Source organism: Nipponia nippon, unplaced genomic scaffold, assembly GCF_047370975.1.
Source record: "Nipponia nippon isolate SJK-2023a ecotype South Korea unplaced genomic scaffold, ASM4737097v1 scaffold_1, whole genome shotgun sequence".
Classification (NCBI taxonomy): Eukaryota; Metazoa; Chordata; class Aves; order Pelecaniformes; family Threskiornithidae; genus Nipponia; species Nipponia nippon.
The window spans coordinates 134,229,992-134,257,597 of record NW_028262290.1 but is presented as its reverse complement, the minus strand read 5'-3'; the positions used below and the strand labels follow the sequence as shown (position 1 = coordinate 134,257,597).

The 27,606-nt window shown below is 35.3% G+C and overlaps 1 protein-coding gene across 6 annotated transcripts in view; it reads right to left on the bottom strand.

Moving 5' to 3' along the window:
- The window catches only part of SNX13 (sorting nexin 13), a 72,229-nt gene that overhangs the window by 30,582 nt on the left and 14,041 nt on the right, over positions 1-27,606 (bottom strand). For all 6 annotated transcript variants that reach the window (XR_015708026.1, XM_087773708.1, XM_087773718.1 and 3 more), the window contains exons 2-11: positions 19,403-19,515; positions 13,825-13,927; positions 8,659-8,748; positions 8,127-8,248; positions 5,579-5,700; positions 5,325-5,426; positions 4,591-4,679; positions 4,095-4,178; positions 1,504-1,642; positions 857-945 (exon numbers count right to left, since the gene is read on the bottom strand). Coding sequence is in view for 5 of the 6 variants with exons in the window: in XM_087773708.1 (XP_087629834.1) it covers positions 857-945; positions 1,504-1,642; positions 4,095-4,178; positions 4,591-4,679; positions 5,325-5,426; positions 5,579-5,700; positions 8,127-8,248; positions 8,659-8,748; positions 13,825-13,927; positions 19,403-19,515 (1,053 nt within the window). In the remaining variant the exon portion in view is untranslated. The remainder of the gene's footprint in view (positions 1-856; positions 946-1,503; positions 1,643-4,094; positions 4,179-4,590; positions 4,680-5,324; positions 5,427-5,578; positions 5,701-8,126; positions 8,249-8,658; positions 8,749-13,824; positions 13,928-19,402; positions 19,516-27,606) is intronic.

Here is a 27,606-nt window from a genome sequence, read left to right as displayed (position 1 = left end):
ATCCCTCACCAACGGGTGACAGTAGCATGAATTAACAAGATGAACTAACTTCAGAATTTGATGGGGTGCAGGTCACTACAACTTAAATTCATTTCGGCCCAACCTTCTTCTGTTAATATGACATTTCTTGGTATTACAGTAATGCTTCTGGATCCAGCTGTAGAATACTTAAACATTTTAACATCTAATATGCACAAGATTACATTACCTTGGAGCCACATCTAGGTCCAATTAAGAGAGTCAAGAAACTAAGCAGAGCTTAGAGCTGACTCTGTCAGCGTTAAAATACAAAAATAAATATAAAACAAGGAAAGAGAACAACATTAGGTTCTCATATTTAACATCCAGTTTGCCTTAGGCTTTTCATTGAACTAAAGAGGTAAACATGTTTGACAAAAGGCAATCCGTGGAGCCTACAAGGCATCGCAAAATAATCAGCAAGTGTTACCGTTATCGACAAGAAAGAGATCTCTGCCAAAGACTAAGCTTGAGGCACACAAGGTATGCACTGGAGCAGTGAAGAAGAACTGATCTAGGTGTATAACTACAAAGATGCTTTGCATCTATGTAACATTTTGATTTAACTCTTGTGTTGAGAAGGTAAGAATAGTTTAAGATGTACTGACATACCTACACTGCTAAAGCCAGAATCCAGAAAGCTCTATGAACATGTGAACCTTTAGAAAATTTTTCCAGACTAAAACTGCAAATACAAGATTCACTTCAGTGGTATAATGTATCCCTGTAACTGCATAACTGAAGTTGTGCTTCAAAATGCAAGAATTAAAAAGCTAGACCGAACTAAGTCATTTGCACCTTCACTCTTTCAGAACTAAAATAATTCTAAAATACTTACTTTTCCTGACTGCAATCTCTGAATTCTTGAATCACATACTTTAATAACATACAATAAACTGTTTATTTGATTTTTTATAGTGTTGATATCTGAAAGCAAAACCAAACAAGATTAAGCAATGCAGATGAGTAAACTCTTGTTCTGAAATGCTCTACAAATATCATACAAAAAGAGACATACCACATACAAAACACATCAGCTTTGAATAGAAGAGGTTTTTTCAGTTTAAATACCTTACTGATGAAAGTGAACAAGAAGAAATACTTTTCCCTTTCCCTTTTTAGATCAACTGTTAACTGACTACCCATTAACACCTAAAGTATTACTGAAATTCAGAACTACCAGTCAGGTAAGTTTCAATTCAGTGGAAGTATACACATAACCAATTAGTCTATATTTAAAAAAAACCCACACAAACAAAAAACCAAACAAAACCAACCAAACCACACAAAACCACACAGATGGTAAAAAGGACCTGTTTTTCAACACATAAGATTCAAGTTTCAACAATTTACATATATTTTTTTTAAATAACAAAATATTTTATACTATGCTGCATCAGAGTTTGTATTTTCTAAATTTTTTGAATGCTCTTCAGAGATCATGCTTGCGAATGCATTTCATATTTTGTACAATACAGTACTAACCATCTCCCGCTGTATCTAGAGATCGAAGGTATTGCAGTTCTTCACTTGCTTTATCTTTCACTGCTTCCAACTCTCCTATATTATCACTTAATTTAATAATATTCATAAAGGCCTCATAGTTACAGTTGGAATCACGAATCTGAAACAGAAAATTTTACAGTGTGAATAATGCAAAACAGGTAAAAGCAGCTGACGTGATTTTTCATTGAATGAATTCTTCTGACACAGCCGAAGTGGCATTTTGAAAACACTTTGATGCTTCTAAATCCTCCTCTTGATACTAAAATTATACATGGACCAAGAAAGAGGAAGCATACACACAGTCAAAACTTACTTTTGCACCATCATTTTCTGTTTTCAAGAAGTACAACAAAGACACATGGAAAGCGTGTCAACCTACTTAAGATCTTGTCCAAAACCCAATCCACCTTCTTCTGCTATTACCCATCTCCTTAGCTAATTAGGCAGACACTGCTGAGACCACCGAAAAGGCTTCAGCTTTGCCAAGGTCCCCTGCAAGTGTATATGCTCCCAAATGTAATGGCTTCTTAAGATACAGAATTCCACAAAGAATTAAAACATTCCACAATGTAACCATAACCTACTGGGGAGAAAAAAAGAAAGGAAATGACTGAATTAATACCCTCTCAGAAACCCTAATTCAGATACCCCTTGTAAATACTATTAAGCTACTTCAATACATACTATCTTCCCAGTATTGGCACAGGGTGAACCTGCTCTGGGGACTCAAAAGGAATCCGTGCAAGTGAAGGAAGCCTGCTGTGCTGCCGAGATCACTGGAAACTGTGCTGTGAACATAGCATGGAGATCAGGGGAAGGTTGGCAGCTTTACAGCGTGTGCACGCAGGTGCAGAGGGTTGAGTTCTAATGCTGTCTTTACTATCTGAAGCCAAAAAAGTCACTTCACCCACATCCTTTATAAATGCCCACTTTGATATGGAAATGCAATACTTGGGCTGTACTGCAGAAATGCATTGACATGAGCTGCATGAGCAGAGAGAAGGAAGAGTGGATATCTTTGACGAAAGTTAATGGAAAATCTTCCTAGAAATCTGCTTTTAAAAAAGTAATAGTACAAGCAATACTTGAACTTCAAACATTTGGTACAACTGTGAATTTCACAGTGAAGAAACAAGTTTGGATTAACTTCTAATTTTATATTGAAGCTTTATATTTTATTGCAAGAGAATTAGTATCGAACAAGGGTGTGCCTAGAAACATGGAATTAAACGTCTCATTTTCAAAAATAAAGTTTTTTCATTCAAATCTGATTTTATGTCAAAGGTTCCAAAAGGAACCAGAATTTGAGTCATCTCGGCTTTTGACCTTAATTTCTGCAAAAATCTTCATTTCCTAAGACTTGTATTAGATTTTTGACAGCATTTATTCTTCCTTATCTTTCCCCCAGCACATTTACTTCCTCATCTCAGAAAGCAATCATGAAAATTAATATTTGGGACATCACCACCATAACAGAAAGCTTTATAAAAACCTCAGAATTCTATCTTTGGATGCAGCCGGGGGCAGTACTCAGTAAATAAAGAATGAGGCCAAGTTACAAATAAAGAACATGCGTAGGAGGAAAGGGGAAACAAAATTTGAAAAGCTTGGTCCATGTGAGCAGCAGTATTTTTTCATATTAAAGCTAGATTTCTGTAAGAAAAGCAGCGTGCAAACTTCTACATAAAATGGAGGTGGCTGCAGTGAATGAAACATTGTACACGTACACTTGAATTCATTCCATATGCAAGAATTTTTACTGTGAACTCTGAGGCTGTTTTCAGCATAGTACTTCAATGCACACTAAGACTAAAATATATGGATAAATGTAGAGAGAACATGGGGAAAAGAAAAAAAAATTAAAACTTGACTCATGACCTACAAAGGATAATACACTATAGGAGTAAGTTTCAACTTGCTTTGCAAAAGATCAGGAACATTAATTCAAGTGTGAATATTCTATTTATGTTAATTTTCTGACATATTATTTCTTTAGAAGTTTTCACTTTGCAGTTTTTTTTTTCTCTAAGGTGTATCAGAGAGGTATTGAAGTAAAGACTTTGTTTCTTCCCATTCAGTTAAATTACTAAGAGTTACCACAAATACCCCTAATAAAACCCACCCTGAGATTCCTCCGGGGGGCGGGGGGGGGGGGGGGGCAGGAATCTTACTGCTTTTCATTCTGGAGGCCTCTTAAATTTTAAATGATACACTGAAAAAAAAAAGAGTCAAGAAAAAAAACTTCCAAGGTTACTGCCATACTTCCTGAACAGCTATGTAAAACAGTCAGAGGACTCAGCGTTACACTTTGCCATACATCTGTCCTCAGTCAGCCAACTTTTGCCAAACAACCACAACACGGAGTATCGGGGGGGGGGGGGGGGGGCAGGAAGACAGAGCAAAAATATAAAATATTTAGTACAGCAGCTGTAAGTTCACTATCTCTGCCAATATATCCATTGTAACTTTTCTACCAGATATCTATCTGCCATGATTACAGGAAACACAAGTTAAGCTTCATATGAACATATTCTAGAAATTCCATTCCTTTTAAACATTATAAATCTTACCATCCATATGACATACTGATTAATATAATCAGGATCACTGAGCTGGTTTATTAATGGAAGAAGAATTCCTCGGGAGAGGATTTCCTGAAAAACAAAATATCATTTTTATACATATATTCATAAAGCTAATACAACTGCAACAATTTAAAAATCACTGTGTAGAGGCTAAATAAAAACGTGTAATTACAGAAAACATTCAAAAGGCACTGGCACATTCCATTCCAATTAAAATTAGAAGATGTTAATATCTCAAGAAGAACAACCTCCATTTTATCAATGCTTTTCTAATGTTGCTAGAGCTAAAAGAAACTTTGAAAACATTTCATACAAACTGTTCTCTGCTATTAAATACCTTTCCAGGTTGTACTGCATTTAAAATAACCTAATATTAAATTAGATCAATTCTACAAAATAAAATAAGAAGAGCAGCTCAGATCTAAAATTTTTGATGGCATTAAACCAAAGAATTGGGATGGCTTTTACAATCCGTACTTACCCTGACAAAGTATCGCATGATCTTGTTCTGGAAGTCTCCAGGAGGTAGCAATATATACAGTAAAACCTCACATAGATCCCTTAGGAATCCTATGGGGGGAAAACAAACAAACAAAAAAAAAAAACAACAAAAAAAAAACCCACCATAAAAACCAAACAAAACTCAGCACAATTTTGTATTATGTTATTTCACATCTTATGTGATATCATAAAAACAAACAGATAAATCCTTAAAATGAAATTCAAATACACAGTCATATATTCTTATAGTCCAAGCATCACAGTAACACCTTTCAGACAGAATATAAGAAACACTGATATAAACCTGAGACAGATCTAGAGTCTCAAAACCAAGACAAAAGGAAGCCAAATTCCAAGAACCGAAAAACTAACTCAAATGTATTTTCCTTATTTAACATATATAGGGGTTTTTTCCCCCTCCTTCACACTTTGCCCAAAAAGATAATCTTATTTTTTCATGAAGACTGTGGAGTAGTGATAAGGAAGGCAGATCTAACAAAAAGCAGTAAGAATCTACAAAGCCATCCCCTGCCTCCCAGAAAACATATTTCCATCTTAAAATTCTTCCAATGAGCTACATATGTACATAATTATAGTATAGCTTTGAAAGTCACATGCTAATATTTCAGTATATGTCATACTGTTAACACAATTGTTAGTATTTTAATTTAGTCTGCTATACTAAAATAACTTCAGAAGATAATATTGAGAGACCTTCTTCATCTTTGGGAGAAGTGCACACTAGATCACGACAGACTTCTTTTTCCATTTCAACTTCAACCTCAAAGAATGTATCTACAAGTTCCTCAGCATGGTCTATACAAAAGAAAATAAAAAGAAACATACTTTTTTGTAAAGATCAGAAACTTGAGAATAAACTTGAATTATAAAATAAGCTAACTATATTTCACACATGTAAGATACCTGCCTACTCAGACTCAAAGCAAAAAAAATATTTAAATCGTTACCTTTCATCTGATCACCCTTCTCTGCTATTCTTTGCTGAGCTTTTCTGAAAACTCGAAGATGAGTGCCAAAGTCATCAACAAGTCGTGTAGTGAAATAAGGCTGCCAGTCTGTTTCCTTTGACCTATCAGAAAAGGACATTCATGAAAATGAATTATTTTATCCTGAATACAAAGAACAATAATACAGTCCTACTTCTCCTTCATCCCTGCCAAGAGCCACACTGATAGTAAACATGGAAAAGGAAAGAAATAAATCAGTCTTCTAATCACCTATTCACTGAAAACAAATAAAATACTGTAAAACACCACTCTCACACCACATTAATATTTATGCTTGATTTACTTTAAGGTCAACATTAGTATCTGGAAATAGTGTTCTGATTCATGATATTGTCAAATACCTGTGAAAAGCCCTGATATAAACAGTCTACAAGCATCTACAACCTAAAACTAAAATACTCCCCAGGTCTTTTCCAGCCATACTTTCTACCATTTTGGAAGGCACCTAAACAAAATAATTTTCTTCTGAATTTGCAGTATATGCATGAGTAAGAAAACACGTTTCATTTGAAACTACAAGCAACCTAACATTATCAGCAATTGATTCCACAGCTTATGTGAGAGGTTGTTAGCGTTACTCTCCAACAATACACATAAACTTGTGTCAGAAAATAGTCAGTTACACTTCTATAAAACCACTTCATTAGTGGTACGAAAAAGATGCAGATATATTCTCGTCATGTCCATGCCTTACTAGGCAAACTAAAAAGGCACTTATGAGTTACACGTTTAATGAACTAGATGTTAGTGATGGCTTTTACTCTGCACTAAGTATTACACTGCCTGAATTCTCTCAGATACCCGCTTTGTTATAGCAGAATCCTTCTACAACACTTCCTTTTTTGTGTTTATTCCCTCACCTGCTCTTTTTTCCCCTCAAAAAGAGAGAAAGGGATAAGGAACTCAAAGAGAAAGAAGCCTACTGCAAAATCTGGATGTGGAAATAAGAAGCAGAGCTGTGTCAAAGTGCAGTCAACCAAAACCATCAATAATCCAGATCCACCATCCACACAATCAACGAATCATATAAATACACTAGGTGGCAGCCTTACATCATTCTTCCAAATGTGCAACTCTCCAGGAAAAAAAAAAAAAAATATCCCACTGTACTCATTCTCTCCAGAAGCTCACAGGGCATATGAAATTAGAGATGATGGCACTAATCTAAGACTGCTACAGCTATATCCAACTACAATCATTATAAATACACCAGATCATTTTCTCTTAACAACAACAAACAACTGTTGCAGCCCTGTGAAACCAATTTGATTTGTACAGAACACCACAACTGAACAGGAGCAGTGGCTATTTCTGAAGAGCTATAGTACTGTAGGAAAAAAAATTAAACTGGCTATAACTTGACCTGCTTTGCACAAACTCAGTGCTTGATACTGTTCAATAAAATAGCTTCACCAAATAGATGAAACCACCACAGCTGGGCAGCCAGGACCATTTCATGTAAGCAGAGGATTGCTTGCTGTAATGTACTGTTTATTTAGCCTAGTTTTCACTATTTCCAACACTGTTTCCTAGGATTTAGATTATTTCATAATCAGTAAGATTTTATTATAATGAATTTTTCCTAGCATTAAACCTAGCTCTCCTCCTCTGACCTTTCTTGCCAGAAAAGCATACTGACCTGCATTTTGAAGTCAATAGAGGGAGGGGATAACACCACCTCAAAATTGCTAATAAGTTTATTATATTTAGGTGACCCACAGCCTCTTCTGAAGAGAAAACAGATAACAATGAACACAGTGGGATGAATACCTTAAATCAATATTTAATAAGGAAGTTGGATATAAAGGTATATGGTACCTTGGCTAAGAAATCAGCCATACTAAAGATGATAAAGAATTTCCCAGGCAAGCTACCTGACCTCCTGCTACTTGATTAAGCAACAGCAGAAAAAACATGGGACAATTAACAAACTATCCATTTGTTCTGAACAAAATAACTCCATTTTTGAAAAAGAATTACATATGTGACATATCATTTCATTCCCCAGATATCTATTCCTTTGAAAATACTCACTGTTCTTCCATATTGAACAGCAAGACCACTTCTAAAAGTTAACTGAGCCAATAGAGTTGTTTGAATTAAAGGCTTTCAGATTGACTTATGCCGGGAATAGCCCTGCTGTTTATATGAAACAGACCTGCATATAAGAAGGTCATGATTCATGCATCTCAATGCTTAAGTTGCAGAAAAACAGCTATTAAGTAATTTTAGACATTAATCAAAATTTTGAAAAGGCCATTTTGCAGAAGGCCATGTCTACAAACACCATCTCTGTTCATGCCTTATGAGATCAGCAAAAGACTGTAGTTCTTAGATTATGATCTTAAAATTTTACATGTTCTTTCTGTAAAATGCACTGAACTATGCCAACAGATAAACTTAATCATTTATCTACTACCATACAACCCACAGAAGTATTTGTCCACTTGCTTAGACAGTGTATTGATGTAAATACAAATAATCTTACCTGGCAGAAAACTGAACAAGTGCATACTGAAGAGCCTGCCTGATTTCCAGAAGAAACGATTCATCATCACTTAGTGTGTAATACCAATACTGCACATAGTCTCTCAGGGAAAACTGGATCACCTGAAATTGGAAAGGAAAAAAGAAAGAATAACTAATGAACAAAAGACAAAATATAAAATAGCTTTTTGTGCCTGATAATGCAACAGCAGTCTTAAAAGGTTAACACAGTGAACCATACTCCCCCCTATCATTATGAAATTGTGAGTGAAACAATACAACTCACATACTGAAACTCCTTTTTCATTATTAGTTTACATGCATTCATCACCGCTATGCTGAGCAACTACAATATACAGAAAACAGACTCAAATATTGCCCAATATCCCGGCCCATCCTCAATGTTTTTTCACTTACCACTCTCAAATATGATAAAATTTCTCAACTTCTATTTGTCTCTCAAATACTTAGATGTTACACAGTCAATACTTACAGAAATAAAAATAGTTTAAATAGTCCTGGTTAGAACTTACCTGTTGCAAAGGCTCATCAATTATATTCGCACCTGTCAGTCTTCTGTCAATCTTAATAGGTCTGGCTTCACGTTTCATTTCTTCTATGCACTTGAAAGAGATTAGGAAATGTAACTTTGCAGGTTTTAGCTATAATTAAAAGTCAGCTCTACTGTTTATGCTATATGTATACTTCCAGTAACAACTTTATACATGTTCCCTATTATTATAATTTATAGAGTAGATAAGATATAATCATAGATTCATAGAATGGTTTGGGTTGGAAGGGACCATTAAACGTCATCTAGTCCAACCCCCCCTGCAATGAGCAGGGACATCTTCAACTAGATCAGGTTGCTCAGAGCCCCATCCAACCTGACCTTGAATGTTTCCAGGGATGGGGCATCTACCACCTCTCTGGGCAACAATAATACCTGTATTTTTCACTATATAGTAAATAATGGTGAGGAACTAACCTGAAAACCTACTACTTGCTTACTGCAAAGGAGCAAGTTTGCTAAAATACTAGATAAAAAGGAAATAAAACTCAAATAGTTATAAAAGGAGGGAAGGGGAGACACGACAGCAGCACAAGATAGTTTGTGGGTAAGACCCCAGTTCCATACTTGATTATGAACTTCTTGTGCAACCTCAGGCAGGTAGTTGTTCAGTTGGGGTTTTTTTCTCTGAAGGTCTTTATCCACCTCAGTTTATTCTATATGCCAGAAGACAAATTACTCTTTTTTAATCATCGCTACTTGGCAGAAGTCTTTAAAAAGTAATTGATGAGGGGGTAAAAAATTATTTTATAGAACGACTTGCAACTCAGAGCAGTTAACTCCAGGAATGACTTCCTCAGAGCTGACTTTTGGCAAGTGACATACTGAAAAAGAACACCCTTTATCAGTGCTTCTCCAAGTGAATTAATACAGTGTCTTTACAAATTTAAGATGAAATCTGCAATAAACTCCTTTATTTTCACAGAAATAACAACTCCAAAACCTACACTATTGTTAAAAAAAAAAATCAAGTTATTTTATTCTTTGATCTAGAGAGAAAGTTATAACTATCAGAAACAGAGAAAAACTTCCAAAAACCATCAATGAAAAAATTATAAACCTTATGTCCAGTGTTTCTATTCTACATGACTCTCCCTAAGTATCTCTCATTCAAACCATTTAACAGTGAATGGCAGAAGAAACACCTGAGGCCAGAAAATGCTCCTCCTCCTACTTAGCCAACTCTGTATCACAACACAAAAGTATTTTGCTGCAAAATTCTGTATATTTTTTAACTTTTAAGACAAGGGAATGGTTCAATGCTACTTTAATATGAATAAAGTTGACTCATATTCAACAAAACTCCAGCTATATAGTAACAAATTTGCAAAATACTTTTGTCTTGACAGTGTCGAAAATACAAAAAAAAAACCCAGAATGGAATGATTAAATATTTTTACTAAGCACAGCATAGTCCACATTGCCAAACAAAATGGTTAAAAGAGAGGTTTGAAGTTTCAGGACTGCATGCATAAAACCACATTTGGAAAACACAGAAGCAAAAGCGGCAGCAAAAAAAGCAGCAGCCAGAAGAAAGAGAGGGACACAGAGAACAGGCAAGGTTACTTGGTAAAAATCTGAATGTTCATAGGCTCATAGGATTCAGGTTTGGGTCTGGACTTCAGGAAGTCATCTTGTCCAACCTCCTGCTCAAAGCAGAGCCAACTACAAGGTTAGACCATTCTTTTACATGTTTTTTCTCCAATGAAATGTTTATGCACATGCAGTGTAATTTCATTCACTTTTGATATGTCTGAAGACATTTAAAATTTAAAATATCTGCTTTTATTTCATTGCAGCTACAACAGCTGACCGTAGTTCTCACTTGGAAAGCATTGCTGGTTTTAAGCCCGGCCTTCCAGACACTGACTTCGAAGACGGACTTAAAGGAAGGACCCAACTCACATGAAGAAAATTGTCCTATTTAACCGTCACTTCATACACAATATTAGTCTGACATACTCTACCAGTATTAAATCATTGGTTAGGAAAAATTAATATCACTTGTTACTGTTAAATTTGACACCTACTTACTTCATTTTAAATAGGTAGGAAGCGCTTATGAAGAACGTGGGACATACACTCAACAAAGTGAGATGCAGCACTGAGTAAAGAAATCCAGGATCCAGAAGCACATAATTACAGTGACTGAGTAGACTTCAGACTTTTGCTTCACTGCACTAATAGATATTTTTAAAGTCCTTTTTTGAAACTATGCTAGGTAACTGTCAAATATGAGAAATGCCACTATTTCCCAAATCACGTACTTGCGGACACAGGCTTTCATGAGTGGACAAGATACACGGGATTTCATGTCTGTGTCAAATCCGTAACATAGCATATGACCAACTGACTCAAAGAGATTCAGAGACCAGTCAGGGATCAAACATGCAACTAGCACTTGTAACAATGACAACTTATCTTACAGTAATTTGGCAATATTGTACCCAGCCTACAGAAACTCCTTGTCTTTTGGATTAAGCGTAAGGGTCATCAATTATGATAATAAACGGACTTCCCACACTTCTGTTAAAGTTGGACAGAATCTCTATTTTTTTATTGAAAATGGCATTCCAGTTAACAGTTCAGAAGGCTCTAAACTTGCCTTTCATTCAACATTATTTTAATATAAACCTGAAGACAATTGTGTATCTTACAGAGCCAGTACATTATGGCATCATCGAGTATATTCCTGACACAAAATTTATATAAAACAGATTTGCAAAAGGAAAAACAATTCTAATCCTAATTTTTAAACCTCCCTGGGTGTATACAAACAAAAAAGCAGAAAGGTAAATAATCTTCCATCAAATGTACATAACTATTTCTCCTTAATGTAAGGCATTCAAGATATATTCGCTAATAAGTATAATAAGCGGCAACCAAGGAAACCCATCTGCACCAAATCCTGTGTTGTAACTTAGACTCTGGTACATTCTATCCATTATTTCCATCCACAGTTTTGGTGCTCTGAATTATAACTAATTTATTTAAAATTAAGCATTTAAACCTTCATCTCAGCCTAAAAAAAAAAATCCCCAAACAACAAAAAACCCCCAAAACAATCGATAAAACTCTGACTGTCTTTGGGGAAGAGCTTCTCTTATAAAGAGCATATATCATCAGATTACTTCTCAAAATACAGTATCACGGAAGAAGTTAATGTTGAGGTGAATTCAGTTTGTACTTCATTCATGGAAGAAGCATAACCTATACACTAGCCACTTGAAAGAATACTCATTGTTCAAGACCACTTAGGGACACAATGGTTTTAAACATGAAAACAATTCAAGGTAAAAATATTACTTTCCAATAAAGGTAAGTCAGCAGAAATTTAATATGGAAATGGCAAATAGGAATCCCAAGCAAACCACACATTTAGTTTTGGTTAGGACTCATCTCTTCTTGCACTGCTACTGAAAAGCTCAGCTAAACTAGCTAATGCTATTTTAATACAGTGGCAAAAAAGAAATACAAAACACTATTGTAGAAGACAAACAGATTTTAGTTGGAGAACAACTTCAAACAGCATTTGGTAAGCCAGCTAACAATAAATACCTTCGTACTACAAAACTTAAATCCAGAGATTAGTCAAAAGTGATGTGTCAATAATCCACACTCAAATCAGAAGCCAAACTACTGAATTTGCAAGGGTTACGGAAAAAAAACCCATAACATTTTATTCTTTTATAAAGCAACCAGAGCATACATATGTACTGAGCTCAAAGAAGTAACGTTAATGTAAAAAATGTTTCAACAATGTAGAGGAAATCTAAAAGACACAAAAACTTCTTGTAAATCTGCTCTCAAAACACAAGACATAAGCAACGCTCCACAATCCATATACTATAAGCACTAAAGACTATATATCACCAAGAACCTTAGTCCCCTAAAACGAGGTTTCATTAACAAAACAGAATCATTCGTTGATTGCTGACTTGTCCGTTTTTAGCCTTAAACTTCATACGTTTCATTTGCACCAGTGACATTACCTTATGGTTTAGAATATACTTAAATTCCAGATTTATCTCAACAGATTCAAAGACTTAAGTGAAAAGGCCACTTACTGAGATAGGAACCAGTCACAAAAAAAGTTTTGTGATTAGAAAACATACTGCTGAATCACAAAATAAACGTCTTTCTATGTGCTACTGATAAGGAAGTTGAACACACACCCCGCCCCTTTCACAGACAACATGAAGCGTAGTGACCTGGCAGCTAAGAAAGGGCAGGACGTTTCAGTCAAAACAGCTGCGAGATTAAATATAACATAACTAGCAATCTTTGGGTTAAAGTGTTTTCTCTATTCTCATGAGTGCAAATGGATTAGGCCAAGATATATATAAATTTCTGAGCTGCCAAGAGGTATTGGTTCATAAACCAGGAATTCCTAGAAATTCTACCTCTTGGCTATTAAGAATTTATTCTGTACTAAACAGATGCAGATTTATCCAATTAGGAACCCTGAATTTAGGTCCATCAACCAAAATGATGTATCTGTTAACAATTCCGAAAAAAAGAAGAGTTGAAAAGGGGATCTTGCTGCTGCTCCACATTTATGTATGCATTTCCAGAATTTTTGTTTGGTCTTAAAGACAGTCAAAGATAACTTCTGCATCCCTGAAGTACTGTAAATCTAGACTTAATTAACAGTTTTATCTTCTTAGTTAGGCAAGCAACACAATCAATCAAAAGACTCATGACTGGAGAGACTATAGATCCAGTGATGGAAGAATCCTAACTAGTCATGACAATCTTCCAATAAAAAGCAAGAAAGAGCTACCACTCCCTCCCCCAAAAACCAACACACACAAGTAGTCTAGAAAGGAATGGCTTAGTAATTCCCTCACAGATCATATTAGCCAGTTACATCTTACTCATTTCTCATAATGAAGCCAGAAACAATACTCGAAACAAACTTCCCATAAATGCTTAAAAAGCTTGTATTTCAGAAAGGAAAAATTTTGCATTTCACTTGCACATTGCAGCTGACTCAAAACGTAAGAGAAGGCTCTTTTACCTTGGGAAATGGGTACAATTCTTAGATTGAAATTGATGATTAGTGTTATTCTAGTTTTCAAAATTATAAAATCTGATCTAGAAGTTAAGACCAGTAAACTCTCCTTACCTTAGGGATCCCAACTGATGTACAAGGAAGAAACGAATGTTCACACTGCTCAAGGTATTTTTCTGAGTTGCTTTTTCCAAATAAAAGAGTAACCACAAAACCCCTAAAATAGAAAAAGAAAGACCAGCTAGAACAAGTAATCTTTCCCCTGCCCCTAGAAAATACTTCACAGCAAGTTATAAAATGACAATATGTGATAATTCTCACTGTTTATTTTCCTAGTACAGTGCTCTTTCACAGTGTAGCATGCTGCTCAAAATAACTGACACAATACTAAGTATGAAGTTTCCCAGTCTTATATTATCAGGCTTGATATAGTCTTATCACATAGCAGATCTATATAGCACAGTCTATACTACACAGCCTGCAGCATGAGAAGAACCTTGGTTGCATGCTACCTAAGATCATAAACATTAGTACACAGAAAGAGGGGTACATACATAAGCTGCATTTATACAAAGATTCTTTTACTTCAAGACAACGAAGAAAAACTCTTTAGAGATACATTTAGGCCATTGCATTGTGGCATAAGCCACAAAAACACAAACCAGGAAGAAACTGATGTAGTAAGTGTAGTAACTACCTACTGATTGCATATGTTTAAACAAGAAGAAAGAAAATTTTCAACTGGGAACTTATTTTAAGCTGCAAAGAAAACAAAACAAAAAACAGTAGTCCTGCCAGGCTGCATAAGAACAGAGTCAAGGAAAAAGTCTAGAGAATAACTGAAGTCAAACACAAGGTGTTGGGGTTTTGGGAGGTTCTGAGTTTTTTGGGGTGTTGGGGTTTTTTTGTTGTTGTTTTGTTTTTAATTAATTCAGCATATAAAGTCTAAATAAATGCACTCCTGGACCATGTGAAATGTTAGATCAGAAATTCATTATCTTCTTCCCTCACAATTCTACAATGATATTTAAATTATGACTTATACTTAAGCAGGACAGCAATTAATTTTATTATTGTTTTCTTTATGATATAACGAAGGCATAAGGAAAAAAGCAACCATTACAAAACGTTCAACCTTGCCACAACGGCAATAATTTATTTACAGCTTATGACACTAGGGCACAAAAGCACACAAACGTAAAGCTGGTTTTACTAAGAAACAGATGAGAACCTAAAGGCTGTGCTAAATACAGCATAACCAAAGCCTCTGAAAAGTCAAGCATTACAAAAAAAAAAAAAAAAAAAGGAGAGAATATGAAGTTACTGCTGCTCAGACTAGCCTTGGGATGACTAAACACACATAGCTTTTTACACAAATTTCAAAGCATTCAATTTAAAGGCCAGCTGACCAACATTTGTGACCACAGCCACTCACAAAGTTATTCCAGGCTTGAAATGCACTGAAATAATACATTCTACTAATATAGATTGCTGTTGATGTACAATAGTCTTATATTGTTGATATACAATGCTTATATGATTAGAATAAAGTTCCTAACCAAGGTAAAATATGCCATTTGAAGGTCTTAATTCCCAAACTGGGAACCATTCTTTTTAAGTACTTCTGAGGCTCAGCAATTCAGAAGCAGGGAGGTGGTCATTTATACTTGAACAACTCCAGGATTTAAAAAAAAAAAAAAAAAAAAAGAGAGAGAGAGGGAGAGAGAAATAGAAAAAGGAAAAAAAAAACCCACTAAACAAAATTATTATTGGTAACTTGATAATGCATAAGAAAATTTCTCTCGATACTCTGATTCTGTTACAGCCATCTTTATCTGCCAAACACGTGTACTTTCTACATATGAGGACAAAAAATAAAAGCAGGTCTAATAGCTCTTCTGCTCCAGATACTTCCAGACAGCTTTCAAATCATAAGACCAATGGTGCTAGTAGCATCATAATTCAGTTCAAGGACAAAAACTTGCTTAGAAAAATCTTAATATTAGTTTCACTACGCTTAAAAGTTAACTAATGTTTTGGTTTGGGGAGGGGAGGATTTTGTTGGGGTTTTTTTAGTTATTACAAAGTTTGGGGTTTCTTTTTATTATCTACCACTTTTCTATTAGAAATCTCAGTCTTCCTTTAAAGAAAACAGTATACCCAAAATGCATTTTTTTGGCCAAAAATCAGTTTTAACTTCAAACATGTATCAGCAACTTGGGGGAGGGGTGGGTAAGGAGGGGAGAGGTCCTTCCCTTCTTTTATTCAAAAGGATTGAAACCTTGGAAATAACTAGCTACAGATTATACACCTGTTTTCTCTCAAATGTTATGACATTTCTAAAGTTAATAACTTATTAAAAATACTAATATGCTACCAAAATAATTTAAGTATATGCTCATTTTCTTAGATGCCTCTAAGTATTTTCATTTTTAAGCTAGAAATGCTAGGAGCTTCTGACTCTATAGCAGAAATTAACACATTTTATTCTCCAATTTAAAATCTTGTGCTCATTAGAGAGGTATATATTGCCTGACCATTCAGTGCAAATGGTCATCTAATTCATCAAGATGATATTCAACACAGTAAATGAGAAATCATTTTAGTCTTTTCTCTAAACGAATAGAGCAGAAAAAGGAAAAGATTGTATTTTACTTAAATTTTTGTTGTTTGTTTTTTAATTGGAAGATTAACAACAGAACAAAGGTGAAAGAAAAATGAAGTCTACAGATGATTATCATTTTCCCATCAAGTCTGAAAAGTAAAAGCCTTAGCTGAATGCTTTGTGAAAGTCAAAAAGCAGCTTCAGAACGGCTCCTGATTTGGTAAGCAGTTAGAATTATCAGTGTAGGCAGTCAGTCACATATAAATGGATGTGATTAAGTATCAGTAATTATATTTTTTGACGACAGAGCAAATTCCTTTAAACAGCTAAACAATTGATGGTCCAAGAAATTTCAGTTCTCGCATCGGAAGCCTAAGGCTTTTGGCAGAGCTGCAATTCACATTATTTTTATTTTACTTCCTTAGGATTGAAAGAGGGAAGGAGAGAGAGTAAGGTAAGAAACATACTTGGTACAAAGAAAAGGCAGATGGTAAGACACGCCCAGTGCTCAGGTTAAGGGGTTTGCACCAATTCTTAAAGTAGAGACAAAAAATATTTCATGAAGATTAACACCTTGTAATAGTGTTGGCTACACAGGCTAAAGAAACAATTTTGCCTCCTGCGTTTGGTGGAAAGAGCCCAGTTCCCTAAGCGATGTGTTACCAGATGCTGAATTGAAGAGGCATGTACTACAAAACAAAAAAAAGCTAACATTTTATAAATCACTCTTGAAACAAAACAAAACAAACAAAGACAACTTTTGATTTAAAGCTTTTATACACTGAAACCATACACACTAATGGTTTCAGTTATCTTCCATGCACACAACAACAGTACACTTACTACAAGCTATCTGTGTAAGAGGAAACACACAGCTAAGAGTAAATCAAAAAGAAATAATTAGATAGCACATAACAGAATTGAAACCATATAAACAGATTGATTATGTTGATACAGTATGTCATCAACATTGCTTTCCTTCACAACTCACCAGCATATACTTTAAATATTTAGGTCAGAAGTGGACTCCCAGCCAGTGGCAGTCAGAAGCTATTGATACAGGCCACTGTTTTTGAGCAAGTATAAAAAGTTAGAAAACTACATGCCAAATTGGATAAGAACGCCAAGGTTCAACATAAAATTCTACGATAAAAATCCATGTCCAAAACTGTTATTTTGCTCCAGATAAGGGTACGGTAAGTATTAAGGAAACTAATATAATCATGAAACAAAATTAGATTTTTGTTTTCTTTATTTATGTAAACGATGTTATGATATATAATTGCTAATCCTAAGTAAAAAAGTTACTTCGTAACATTAATTTCTGTTTGTTTCTAAGAGAAACAGGACCAAAAATTTTGTGTAACTTCACAGGAATTAATTCATAAAGAAAAAGCAGGCAAGAATAATTTAGACATAAATCTACTTGACCTAGTTAGCACTGACGGATCTGTATGCTGAATGTTAAAATTTAAAGTAGGTGTGTCACTTTGAAAAAGATTAACAGTGTAAAAAAGGGCCAGATCACAGCCTTAGCCAAGAAGATATGTATGTTAAAGCAATGAAGTAATGACATTCTACTGGAAGGGCTGACACTTCATATGTATCTACATAAGTAAACACATAATAGGAAGAAGGATACAAATTCTGCTTTAACAGATACACTACTACAAGATGAATTTATTCTTAAGAAGATCAATGTTCGCTCACTAGCTACAAAAATGAACCAAAGCAGCAAAAGAGCCACAGCAAAGAGATATCAGAGCTGACTTGAGAAGGAGGCAGTCTCACGATGGCAAACTGTAGCTGCCTTCAGACACACTTCATGAGAGACTGCTTTTACTGTTAGCTTTGAAATGCCAAGCAACTGAAATTGAGCAAGAAGGAAGCGTAAGCTTTTAAGAAATTATTATATCCCATATTATTTTTCATACTGCAAATACTAAGGAAGTGGTAATACAAAGCAGTAAATGGACAAACTCTTGCCCTTTGGACAAGCTCTTTGCCTTTTGCCCTGGACAAGCAGCCAGCAAAATGTGCCAGTTATACATGTATTAAGACTTAATAAGACAAAAGCATTTACTTAAAAGTTAGTTTTACTTAACTAAATCCTCACTCTAGTAGACTGACTATTCTGATTTCTCAGAGATGGAATTCCAAGTTTAATACAGTTGAAACCCAAGCATAGCAGCACTAATTCAAGACACTAAACTCTATTACATTTTTTCATTAGACATACAGGAATATACATACATTCTGTACTGTATCCAATAAACAGGTTAAAAGGGTGTTTCAAAGGAAGGGAAAAAAAATATTAAAGACAGCCCAAACACTCCATTAGAAGTCAAGCAGGTCTTGGAGAGCCTAGAAATGTTACTGTCCTGCAGATTAGTCTTACAAGTGAGAGGAAGGAGGAATATCCCACTAATACATTTAGACTTGGCATTAAAAATAGAAGTTTTAATGGTTACAAGGCAGACATTATAATATACAATGTAATAATGGTGCTAAAGGCTATAAAACCATCACCTGTTTGGTCCCTTCCTGTCTATAGATAAAGTAGGAAACGTCTACAGCTCCTGAACTGATCTACTTGTTTAAGATATAGCAAGACGTAGCATCATTTCTACACACCCAGGAAAACACCCACTCACTTTCCTCATGAATGAAGTATCTTAGGTAGGAAAATAAGATTGTGATAAGGAAAGGGGACATAATTACTTAGTAAGTACCTGGGAAAAGAACCGACATGGTATGAACTGAAGTTAACATTGGTTTTATTTATTTGTCCTCCAACTCCCGTTATAAATAGCTGCTTGTTTGTTTTTGGTTTTTTTTTTTTTAAATCAGAAATTTTTTTTTGACTGGGCAAAGATACTATAAGCACTATTCAATAGCAAAAAAAATTACTTTTGATAAAATTGAGATTTCAAGAAAACAACCTTGGCTCATAAAGAGCTGCTCAAATGTGGAAATATTAATTACATAGAAGTCACTTCAAATTTTCAGAGCAAACTATTTGCTAATATATACATTAAAATTTTACTTTCATAGTAAATTATACAAATCACCAAGTAGTATACTTACCCACCCACAAAGCAGAGGATATAAAATGCAAAGTAAAATATAGCGAAGGGTCCAAAAGTTACTAGAAAAAGCACAACACCAAGACTTCCCCATCCCCATATGGAAAGACTGGTCTGTAAACAAGAACACATGGAAAAGGAATAATTAATATGATATTCGTACAACTTTAAGTCTCCAAAGCAATATTTGTAGTTTCTACAAAGCTTGATACATTTCAACTAGATATAAGTTTTGCTTGATGAAATAAAAAGTATCTTTATTTTTTAAAAGCATATTGCTATCAAGTTATATTGTAGGCTAGTAGTCCAGTTTAGCCACAATTAGAGCACTTCTCTTTCAAATACCGTTACTCATATCTCATTTCAGATGCAATTGCCATCTTTTAAAGTGTCCTTTCTTTTTCTTCTCTATTCTCATTTTGTGCACTTCTGTTTCTTGAGATCTCCCCGCCCGTGAAAATCTCCATTACTTCCAAAAAAAAATGCAGGCTTTGCAACAGAAGAGGGAAAGATGAATACAACCTTCTTTTACACAACTAAATGTGTAATCTTCCACAGCCAAGCAACACTATTTCTTCCCTAGATCAAAGGAGCTGCAAGACCAAAAGTTGCTCCAGTCAAGTCACACATGGGTCAGCAAATGCACCAAATACTTGGTGCAAGTTTACTTTTACTCTTCCTTTTAAATAAAAGGGAGGGAAATGTAAGGAACTGATTACTACCTCCAACAATTTTTACCACAGAAATCATGAGCATTCAAACAATTCTTTGAAATATCTAAATACAATTCTGCTTTAAAAATCAGGAAATTTAATATATAAAAAGAGACATCCCGGATTAACATTTTCTCCATGCAGGCATTATCACGTTCCTAGAAGAGATTTGGCTTAGCAGGCAGGACTTTGGCAGTGGGGAGAGACAAGGGTTGTTTGGAAAGCCCGTGTGCAGCTAATGTCAGCCACAAGAGCATCTGTGGGGCTGGTGGGATTTTGGGGCTGACGACTTAAATAACGCAGCAGGCAAAACTTCACCTGTGCTGACGGATTCACCAGGAGTATGAAAAAAGCAGCAAGATTAAGGTTATTGTGCCAATATAGGTTACAGTGTAAGTGCATTCATATACACATATATATACATACCCACTTGATCCATTGATCTAGATAGATGTGTGCATGTACACATATATACACATATATGCAGGGTAATCTAAAAAGCAAGGTAGTAAAAACCTAACTGAACTGAGGTACAACAGTTTTGGACCTTCACAATACTGCAATGCAGTCAACAAAGATTATATAAATTTAATTCAATCTAGTCTAGTTCAATATGGAAAGCATGTTTCAGCCAAGTCCCAAGAGTGTGAAACCGATGACAACAAGTATTTATAGGCCACCAAAACTGTTCCAGCTCTAAGGTTCTCAACTTTTCTTTTTCTGTTGTCTAATTTACGCCTTTCCTACCAGTGATCAAATGACACGCTGACGGGAACTCAGACAACTGCTATGTCAACAAGTAACACTAAGAAAGTATTTAAATAAACTCGTCTTGCAGTTTGACATTTAGAAAACAAGCAGAGATCGAACACCATATTTGCAGAGAGACCTTTTTTAGCTTTTAATATGGACGACAGGGAAAGCTTGCCTACAGCTCTTATTTCTCTAAAGGGACTATTTAGATTTCATCTTTCCATCTTAGGCATGTGATTCAGAAAAATCAACTTCCTCACAAAAAAAGTTTTAAAAATCCTATAAACAATGAAAAAGTATATAAAATAAGGCCCCGACATAAAGCAGCTTCGGTTCTTTTCTGAGAGCAAGACATCAGACTGCCCAAAGGCAAAATCATAGCTCTAAGGGGAGACTGTTTCAAAGATGTAAATTGTGGTCATCAGAATAATTTAATTCTTCCTGCTTTATTATAAGTTTAAGGAAACGTTGAGATGAAATTCTGTTTTCTTCCTAGCTAAAGTTTCTTAGCAAGAGATGGAGAAGCTATACTGGCTTTTTTCTTGGTGTTTGAGGCTGGAGAAAATTACACTTGTCTACATACTTACGTGTTTTAATTAAAGTTCTGCAGTTCAAAAACTGGATTGCAATTGATTCAATTCTCTTTAAGCTGAAAAAGTGCTTTATTAGATGATATTAACCATACAATCCACACAGCTAAAATGCTGAAGAATGGTGCTACAGTAAATAAATAAAAAAAAAAATCTTGGCCACAGCTGAGCAGAACATTTTGTTAACTCATAGTAAGTAAATACAGTAGATAAACTACTTGGGGGGTGGGGAAGAGGGAGACAAGGAGAGGGACAACAAGCCAAAAAAACCTGTCAATTAACTAAAAAAGATGTGAGCTCTCATTATACATCTACATTTCAAGACACAAAGAAGATTCCTCGTATTCATGCCCTCAGAAATACATTTTAAAACTGCAGAGCAATACAAGCAACAGGAAGATACGCACATGGAAGATAACATTTAACGTGGTCTTTTTTTGTCAAAAAACCAGTATGCTTAATGGCATTATTCAAAAAAGTTTAAGTTCTAAATATGGGATAAGCACTCTAAATGACTTAACAAAACTTAATTAAACTAGATGGCAGGATGCATATTCAGAGTTGGATGGATGCATAATTAACAAAGAAAGTTCTATAACTCTAATAGATAAAACAGTGACCTTTTGTCCTACACTCTAGTTTTGCAATTTAGCATATGGCTACAGAGATTCAAATCTCATTTGGTATTTTAATAGGATTTCTTAAAACTTGCACAACTCAGTACACTGCAGTAAGTACAACAGATACTGGCCCAATTCTTGTATGCTTCAGATGAGTGTTTATTGTCTTACAGATTTGGAGACATTCAAAGGGATCTAATCATCAGCATGGTTCCCTTTAGACTGACTGTAAACAAAATTTCCCCTAACGTCACACTTCTTAAAGGGTCTTTAGCAGTATAACTCCCAGAAAAAATGAAAACTTTGTTTAATGTTCCTTTAACACATCAAAATCAACTATTAAAGGCAAAGAAAGTCCAAACATTACACAAATATGACTATGCAGCTGGTCAGTATGGAACTAGCTCAGGTATTTAAATTCAAACCCCACTACTTATAACTTACTTCCAAATAAGTTTTATTTATAATGTTGCTTTTTTAGAAGATTCACAGATTTACGGAAGCTCTGCTTAACTTTAGTTAACTGCAGGATGAATGCTCGTCACTCTTGACAGAAAGAACAAGCCGGTCTTCTGAAGGATGGTCTGACACTGGTATTTAAGTAGCAGTTATCCAGACCCTTTAAAAGAAGCTGACATGCCCTACGCTGGGAGGGCAAACTTCCAAGCTGAACTGTCATACTGTATGCATACACACATGCACACATGGATAAAGAATCTTTTTTCCAGATCAACAACCATCCCACCTCATCGGTTTTAGCCACTTTGCCTTACCATCACTACAGATGCCATACGTTAGCCCCACCATCACCGCTTCTTATCTTTCCTGTCTGAAATCTTACAAAGACAGACTTCTGCAGTGTATTAGTAAGGTCATATGTGCAAAGGGCTACTGTAGCGTCATAGTCACACATAGTAATTTTTTTTCCCATGATGTGGAACTGCTTTAGCAAAATAAACTGCAATTGAAGTAAAGGGCTGCCTGTAAGCCCAAACAGGGTACTGAAGAGCCTTATCAGGTAGAAGAGACACATCAAGATGAATATTCACATGAGCTTAATTCAGCTGTTACAGATAACAAGACTATCACCTCTCAATGACACCTGCTTTTTTTTTTTTACTAGGCTTTGTCCATTTTTCCCACTGAATATTTTTGCCACAGTATACAGCCAATTACTAGAAGTACATAAAGAATTAGCTTTCTCATGTACCTCTCCTTTTCCTTTCTTTGGCTTCTGCTTTCTAATTAATGCAGCATGTTGATGATCCCTGTTGCACAGTGTTATGGCTAACAGCGCTTAGCTAAGACTGACTACGCAACTCAACGTGACCATTCGCACAGGAGCTTATGTAAATCCACAAGATTCACTGCTTATAAACTGTGTACTAAGGCCACACAGACAGTCTTAAATCAACAGTTTAAGAGAAGAAAAAAATCCCACTATAATTTAGTATGCATGCAGTTATGCATAATATAATTTACTAGTTGTGATTAACTACAGTATTTTGCAGACAAATCAATGGGAAGGTGGCAAAGATTTAATGAATTAACCACAACAGCAAGGAGTTACTCCAGTAACAAATACAACTATGTCTTACTACACTTTAAAGTAGCTTCAGTAGGTTTCTTGTTTGCTTAATCCAGCTGACAAGCTTTCAGAGCTTTGTCTCTATCCCATCTTTAAGCAAAATCCTCAGCCTTGATACAGCTTTCACTAAAATGATTCACTAAGGTAAGTAGCGGTTTGTTGTTTGGATTTAAACTGGTGCTGTCAATTGTAGCTTGCAACTGGCAATAAGATACCTAAGTGTTTCTAGCTTAGTGCAAAAACACTGCTACGCCAGAAGTCCAGCCGACAGGCAGTCCTTTTCTTCCTATCGTCCCCTCTGCCACCAAACAGCGGACACACGGGTTCCCTCTCACAAGGCTCCAGGTGCCACTGTCCTCCCACTCCAGCCAGGAGCTCCTGTTCCAGGCACTCAGCTCTCTCCACGATTCCCCCACACACTTGGAGTAATTGTGGTTTCAAGATTGAAGACAGGGCAAGAGGGGAAATAAAGAACATCCATATAGGAAGGCTGGGCTCTGGAATCATCCGCTTGTCATTCTTAAAGCTTCAGCAGAATACTACTGAAGTCTTACAGCTGTAGCATCCAAAAGGCCCGTACCACTTCAGAAGATTGTCATTTATGATTGTTTTCAACTTTAATGGTTGCAACAGAATAACGTGAACATTAAAAGAACAGGGTCATTTAAAAACAAAAACATGCTTTTTTGCCCACAATTCTTTTGCTGTGTATATTCAATTACATTTGTCCATTAATATTTTTAAAATGGCAGTAGCTAACCTGTCCTTAACTAGACATTGATAACCAAACTATTCTTTGCGATTTGGGTAAAGTTTTGGGTTTTTTTTTTTAAATATGATGTTTTGTCAAATCTATCTAATGCCGCCTCTGGGCTCACATCAAAAAAATTTGTCAAGGATTGCACACACAGTAGATGTCAAGTTTAATTTTGTTAATTCTACACATCTGCCTTTTAATTTGACTTCCATTTTGAGTGTAAATGGAACGTGATCAAGTATAAACCTTTCTATAATTAAGGTGAGTGTCATTTTTGTCAAGTGATTAAAAACATTATTTTAGGATTCAAATTACTGTCTCTTCACTAGCATGACAAGTAAAATTGGAAAGCTGTATCAACTGGAGTGCCAATTTTATCTGCAGTGAAATTGCTATGTTACACTACTAGGAGAAATATTTAACAATTGTGAAATAAACCATTAACATCTTTGTAGTTACATTCTCCTATCTGCCAAAATTACAGCAATTGAGTGAAACACATGTCAAGCGGGGTTTTGAAAAGAGCTCTGCATGTCCTCATTTCCTAACATCACTAAAGGCCTCTTTTTAAACTCTTCCTTCTTATCCTTTTGCCCTTTTCCTTCCTTAGCCCAAAAATGCACAGCAAAGAAAAACCCTAAGCTCCATTCCTACTTCAGACGATGTAAAAATAATTGCAGTAAATCTACACAACAAATTACTGCAGTACTCACAAGAAAACTCCTGGGAATTTTTTTTTTTAAGTAATTTTATATAGTCTATTTTTTTCTTACTGTTCTAAGTTTAGATTTATTTTTTCCCAAAGCAAGCCTAAAATATTAAAGTATATAAATATACACTAATCATCTTTTAAATAAAAAAAAAAAATACACAATTAATGTTAAGCTTTAAGAAGTCAGGCCAATGAAGTTTCTTCTGGAAAAGTGCAGTATTCCTGCTGATCCCTCCTGGTTACAGAGCCTGGAAACTCTCCTCTCCTCTGCTAAGCAAGAGTCCGTCTGTCCTCCCTCTACCTCACCTCCTCTTCCACTCAACGCACGCTTTGTCTGTCGAATGGCTTAATTGGTTAACAGTTGGATTAATTCAAGGGCAATCATGTCTAACTGTATTTAGTTCAGATTTTCCTGCTGCTTCTCACCCTGCACGAGATAGAAAAGCTTTTGGGATCATTTTCCCCTACCGTCCCCCACAGTTAAATGAGGTGGTCTAACAAAGCTCTTGCGGACAGGCAATAACTTTCCATTGATATTCTAAAACCACAATTACTGCAGTGTTTTGACGATTCACAGAATTGATTTTTAGAAGTGCAAGCCGTTAAATGAAAATATATGCTAACATTTTCTTAAAGTACATAACATTAAAGTACAGTATGTACCTAAAAAGTTTAAAAGCTATGGTGCATGTTACTTCAATTTCAGTATTTATCCAGAGAGCAACAAATTCCATTACTCAAATAAAACCTGCCTGTTTGCTATAGTCAGAATATTACTATTAAAATAAAAATATAATAATTATGTTCCATATTTTGATACAATTGGTTTGTGCAATAAAGCTGAAGAAAAAGAACAATTTTTTGATTAACACTGATCATTGTTTTACCAGAAATGGTAAATATTTTCCAACACCAAACTTTCTTTTCAAGGGAAAAAACAGAGTAAAATTCAGCCTAGATTCAGGACTCAAGATTATTTTCCTTCTTCTCTCACACCTGCCGTACCAGCATTGCTGATCACTAGATGAAATTAGGAAGTGGATTTTTTAATTTTAAACCAACTTTCATTTTACTAACACTTATTTTCTGCACTAACAGCTATTTTATTACACAGCAGAACTATCAGCAAGGGATAGAAAGCCTCATTTCACATAATCTTATTTTGGAAGCAGAATAAGTATTTATCTTACTATGAAAAACATGAGGCCATCTTCACAGACACACACACTCTTTCTGATCACATGCTTGCATTAAAACCCACTCCGAATCATATTCTAGTTTAAAAGCATATGAAGTTTTGGTCAAGTTTGAAAGAAGCACTTGAGCATTTTGGATAACAATGGGAAATAGGAGATGAAAGCCCACTTTCGGCTACTTTCTTAAATACAGAAGTTACATACTCAAACTCATTTTTAATATAATTTGCAAGAAAGTGATCCTTTTCCTTTGAAACAATCCATATCAACTTGTATCTAAGCTAGTTTATCCACGTGGACAGAAAACAGACAAAAAGGATCAAAGCATTTTGGATCACCTTAGGTGATCCAAACAGGGCCAAGCTTATTGCTTGACAGGATCACCTAAGGTGATCCAAAGTAAGAAAATAAAGTAATCCCTCTAGCTTGAATTCAAGCCAATAAGATAATCTAGACTGTTCTATGTCCAGCCTCTGGATAAACAGATTACATCTATTTCAAGATTTGATAGTGCAAAACACCTGCAAAGGGGAGAGAGGGGGAAGCCTCCAGAATCTTTATCAAGTAAAAAAGTCTGTTCTCTTAAATGGCTAAAAATAATGAAGTCACATGTTCTTTAGTCAAGAAACTGTTGTTGCATATTTCATTTGTGATTACCGCTCAAGCAGTATTTTAAACTTTTTACTTTCTTGCCTTAAACTGCATTTAAAAAGTTCCTTCCACCAATGTTTTCCTTCTTTCACTGCTAAAGAAACCTGATCCCACTAAACTAATTTAAAGAATCATCAACTTTGCTTCTAGAACAACTTCTAACACTTAAGAGTCACAATATTTATCTTGACAGAAATACATTAAAATCAGTCTCTCTCCATAAGAGTCAGATCTAGTAGGCCATCTCTTTAAAAACTTGTAGGCAGAGCTCAGGGCTACTGCAGAAACAATTGCACAAGACACTTTTTTAAGAAGCTTTCTTCATACCTTAACAGCTATGCTTTTTTGAAGGTAGAAAAAAAAAGTTTCTTTAGCTTTAAGCTCATGTTCCATGCTAGTGATAGCTTCAACTGAGCATCCTTTCTGCAAAGCAATAAGGAGCTGTCCATTCCTTGAACTCAAATCTCCACTATATTGCCCAATTTATGCTGTTACCTGTATCAACTCATATGTGCTAAGAAAATACATGTAAAGATTCTTTACATATAAATGATCTGGGACACAGACTTACGTTCAAAGGCAACCCATTCTTGCCCCTGATCTTTACAGGAAGGAGAAAGTGGAA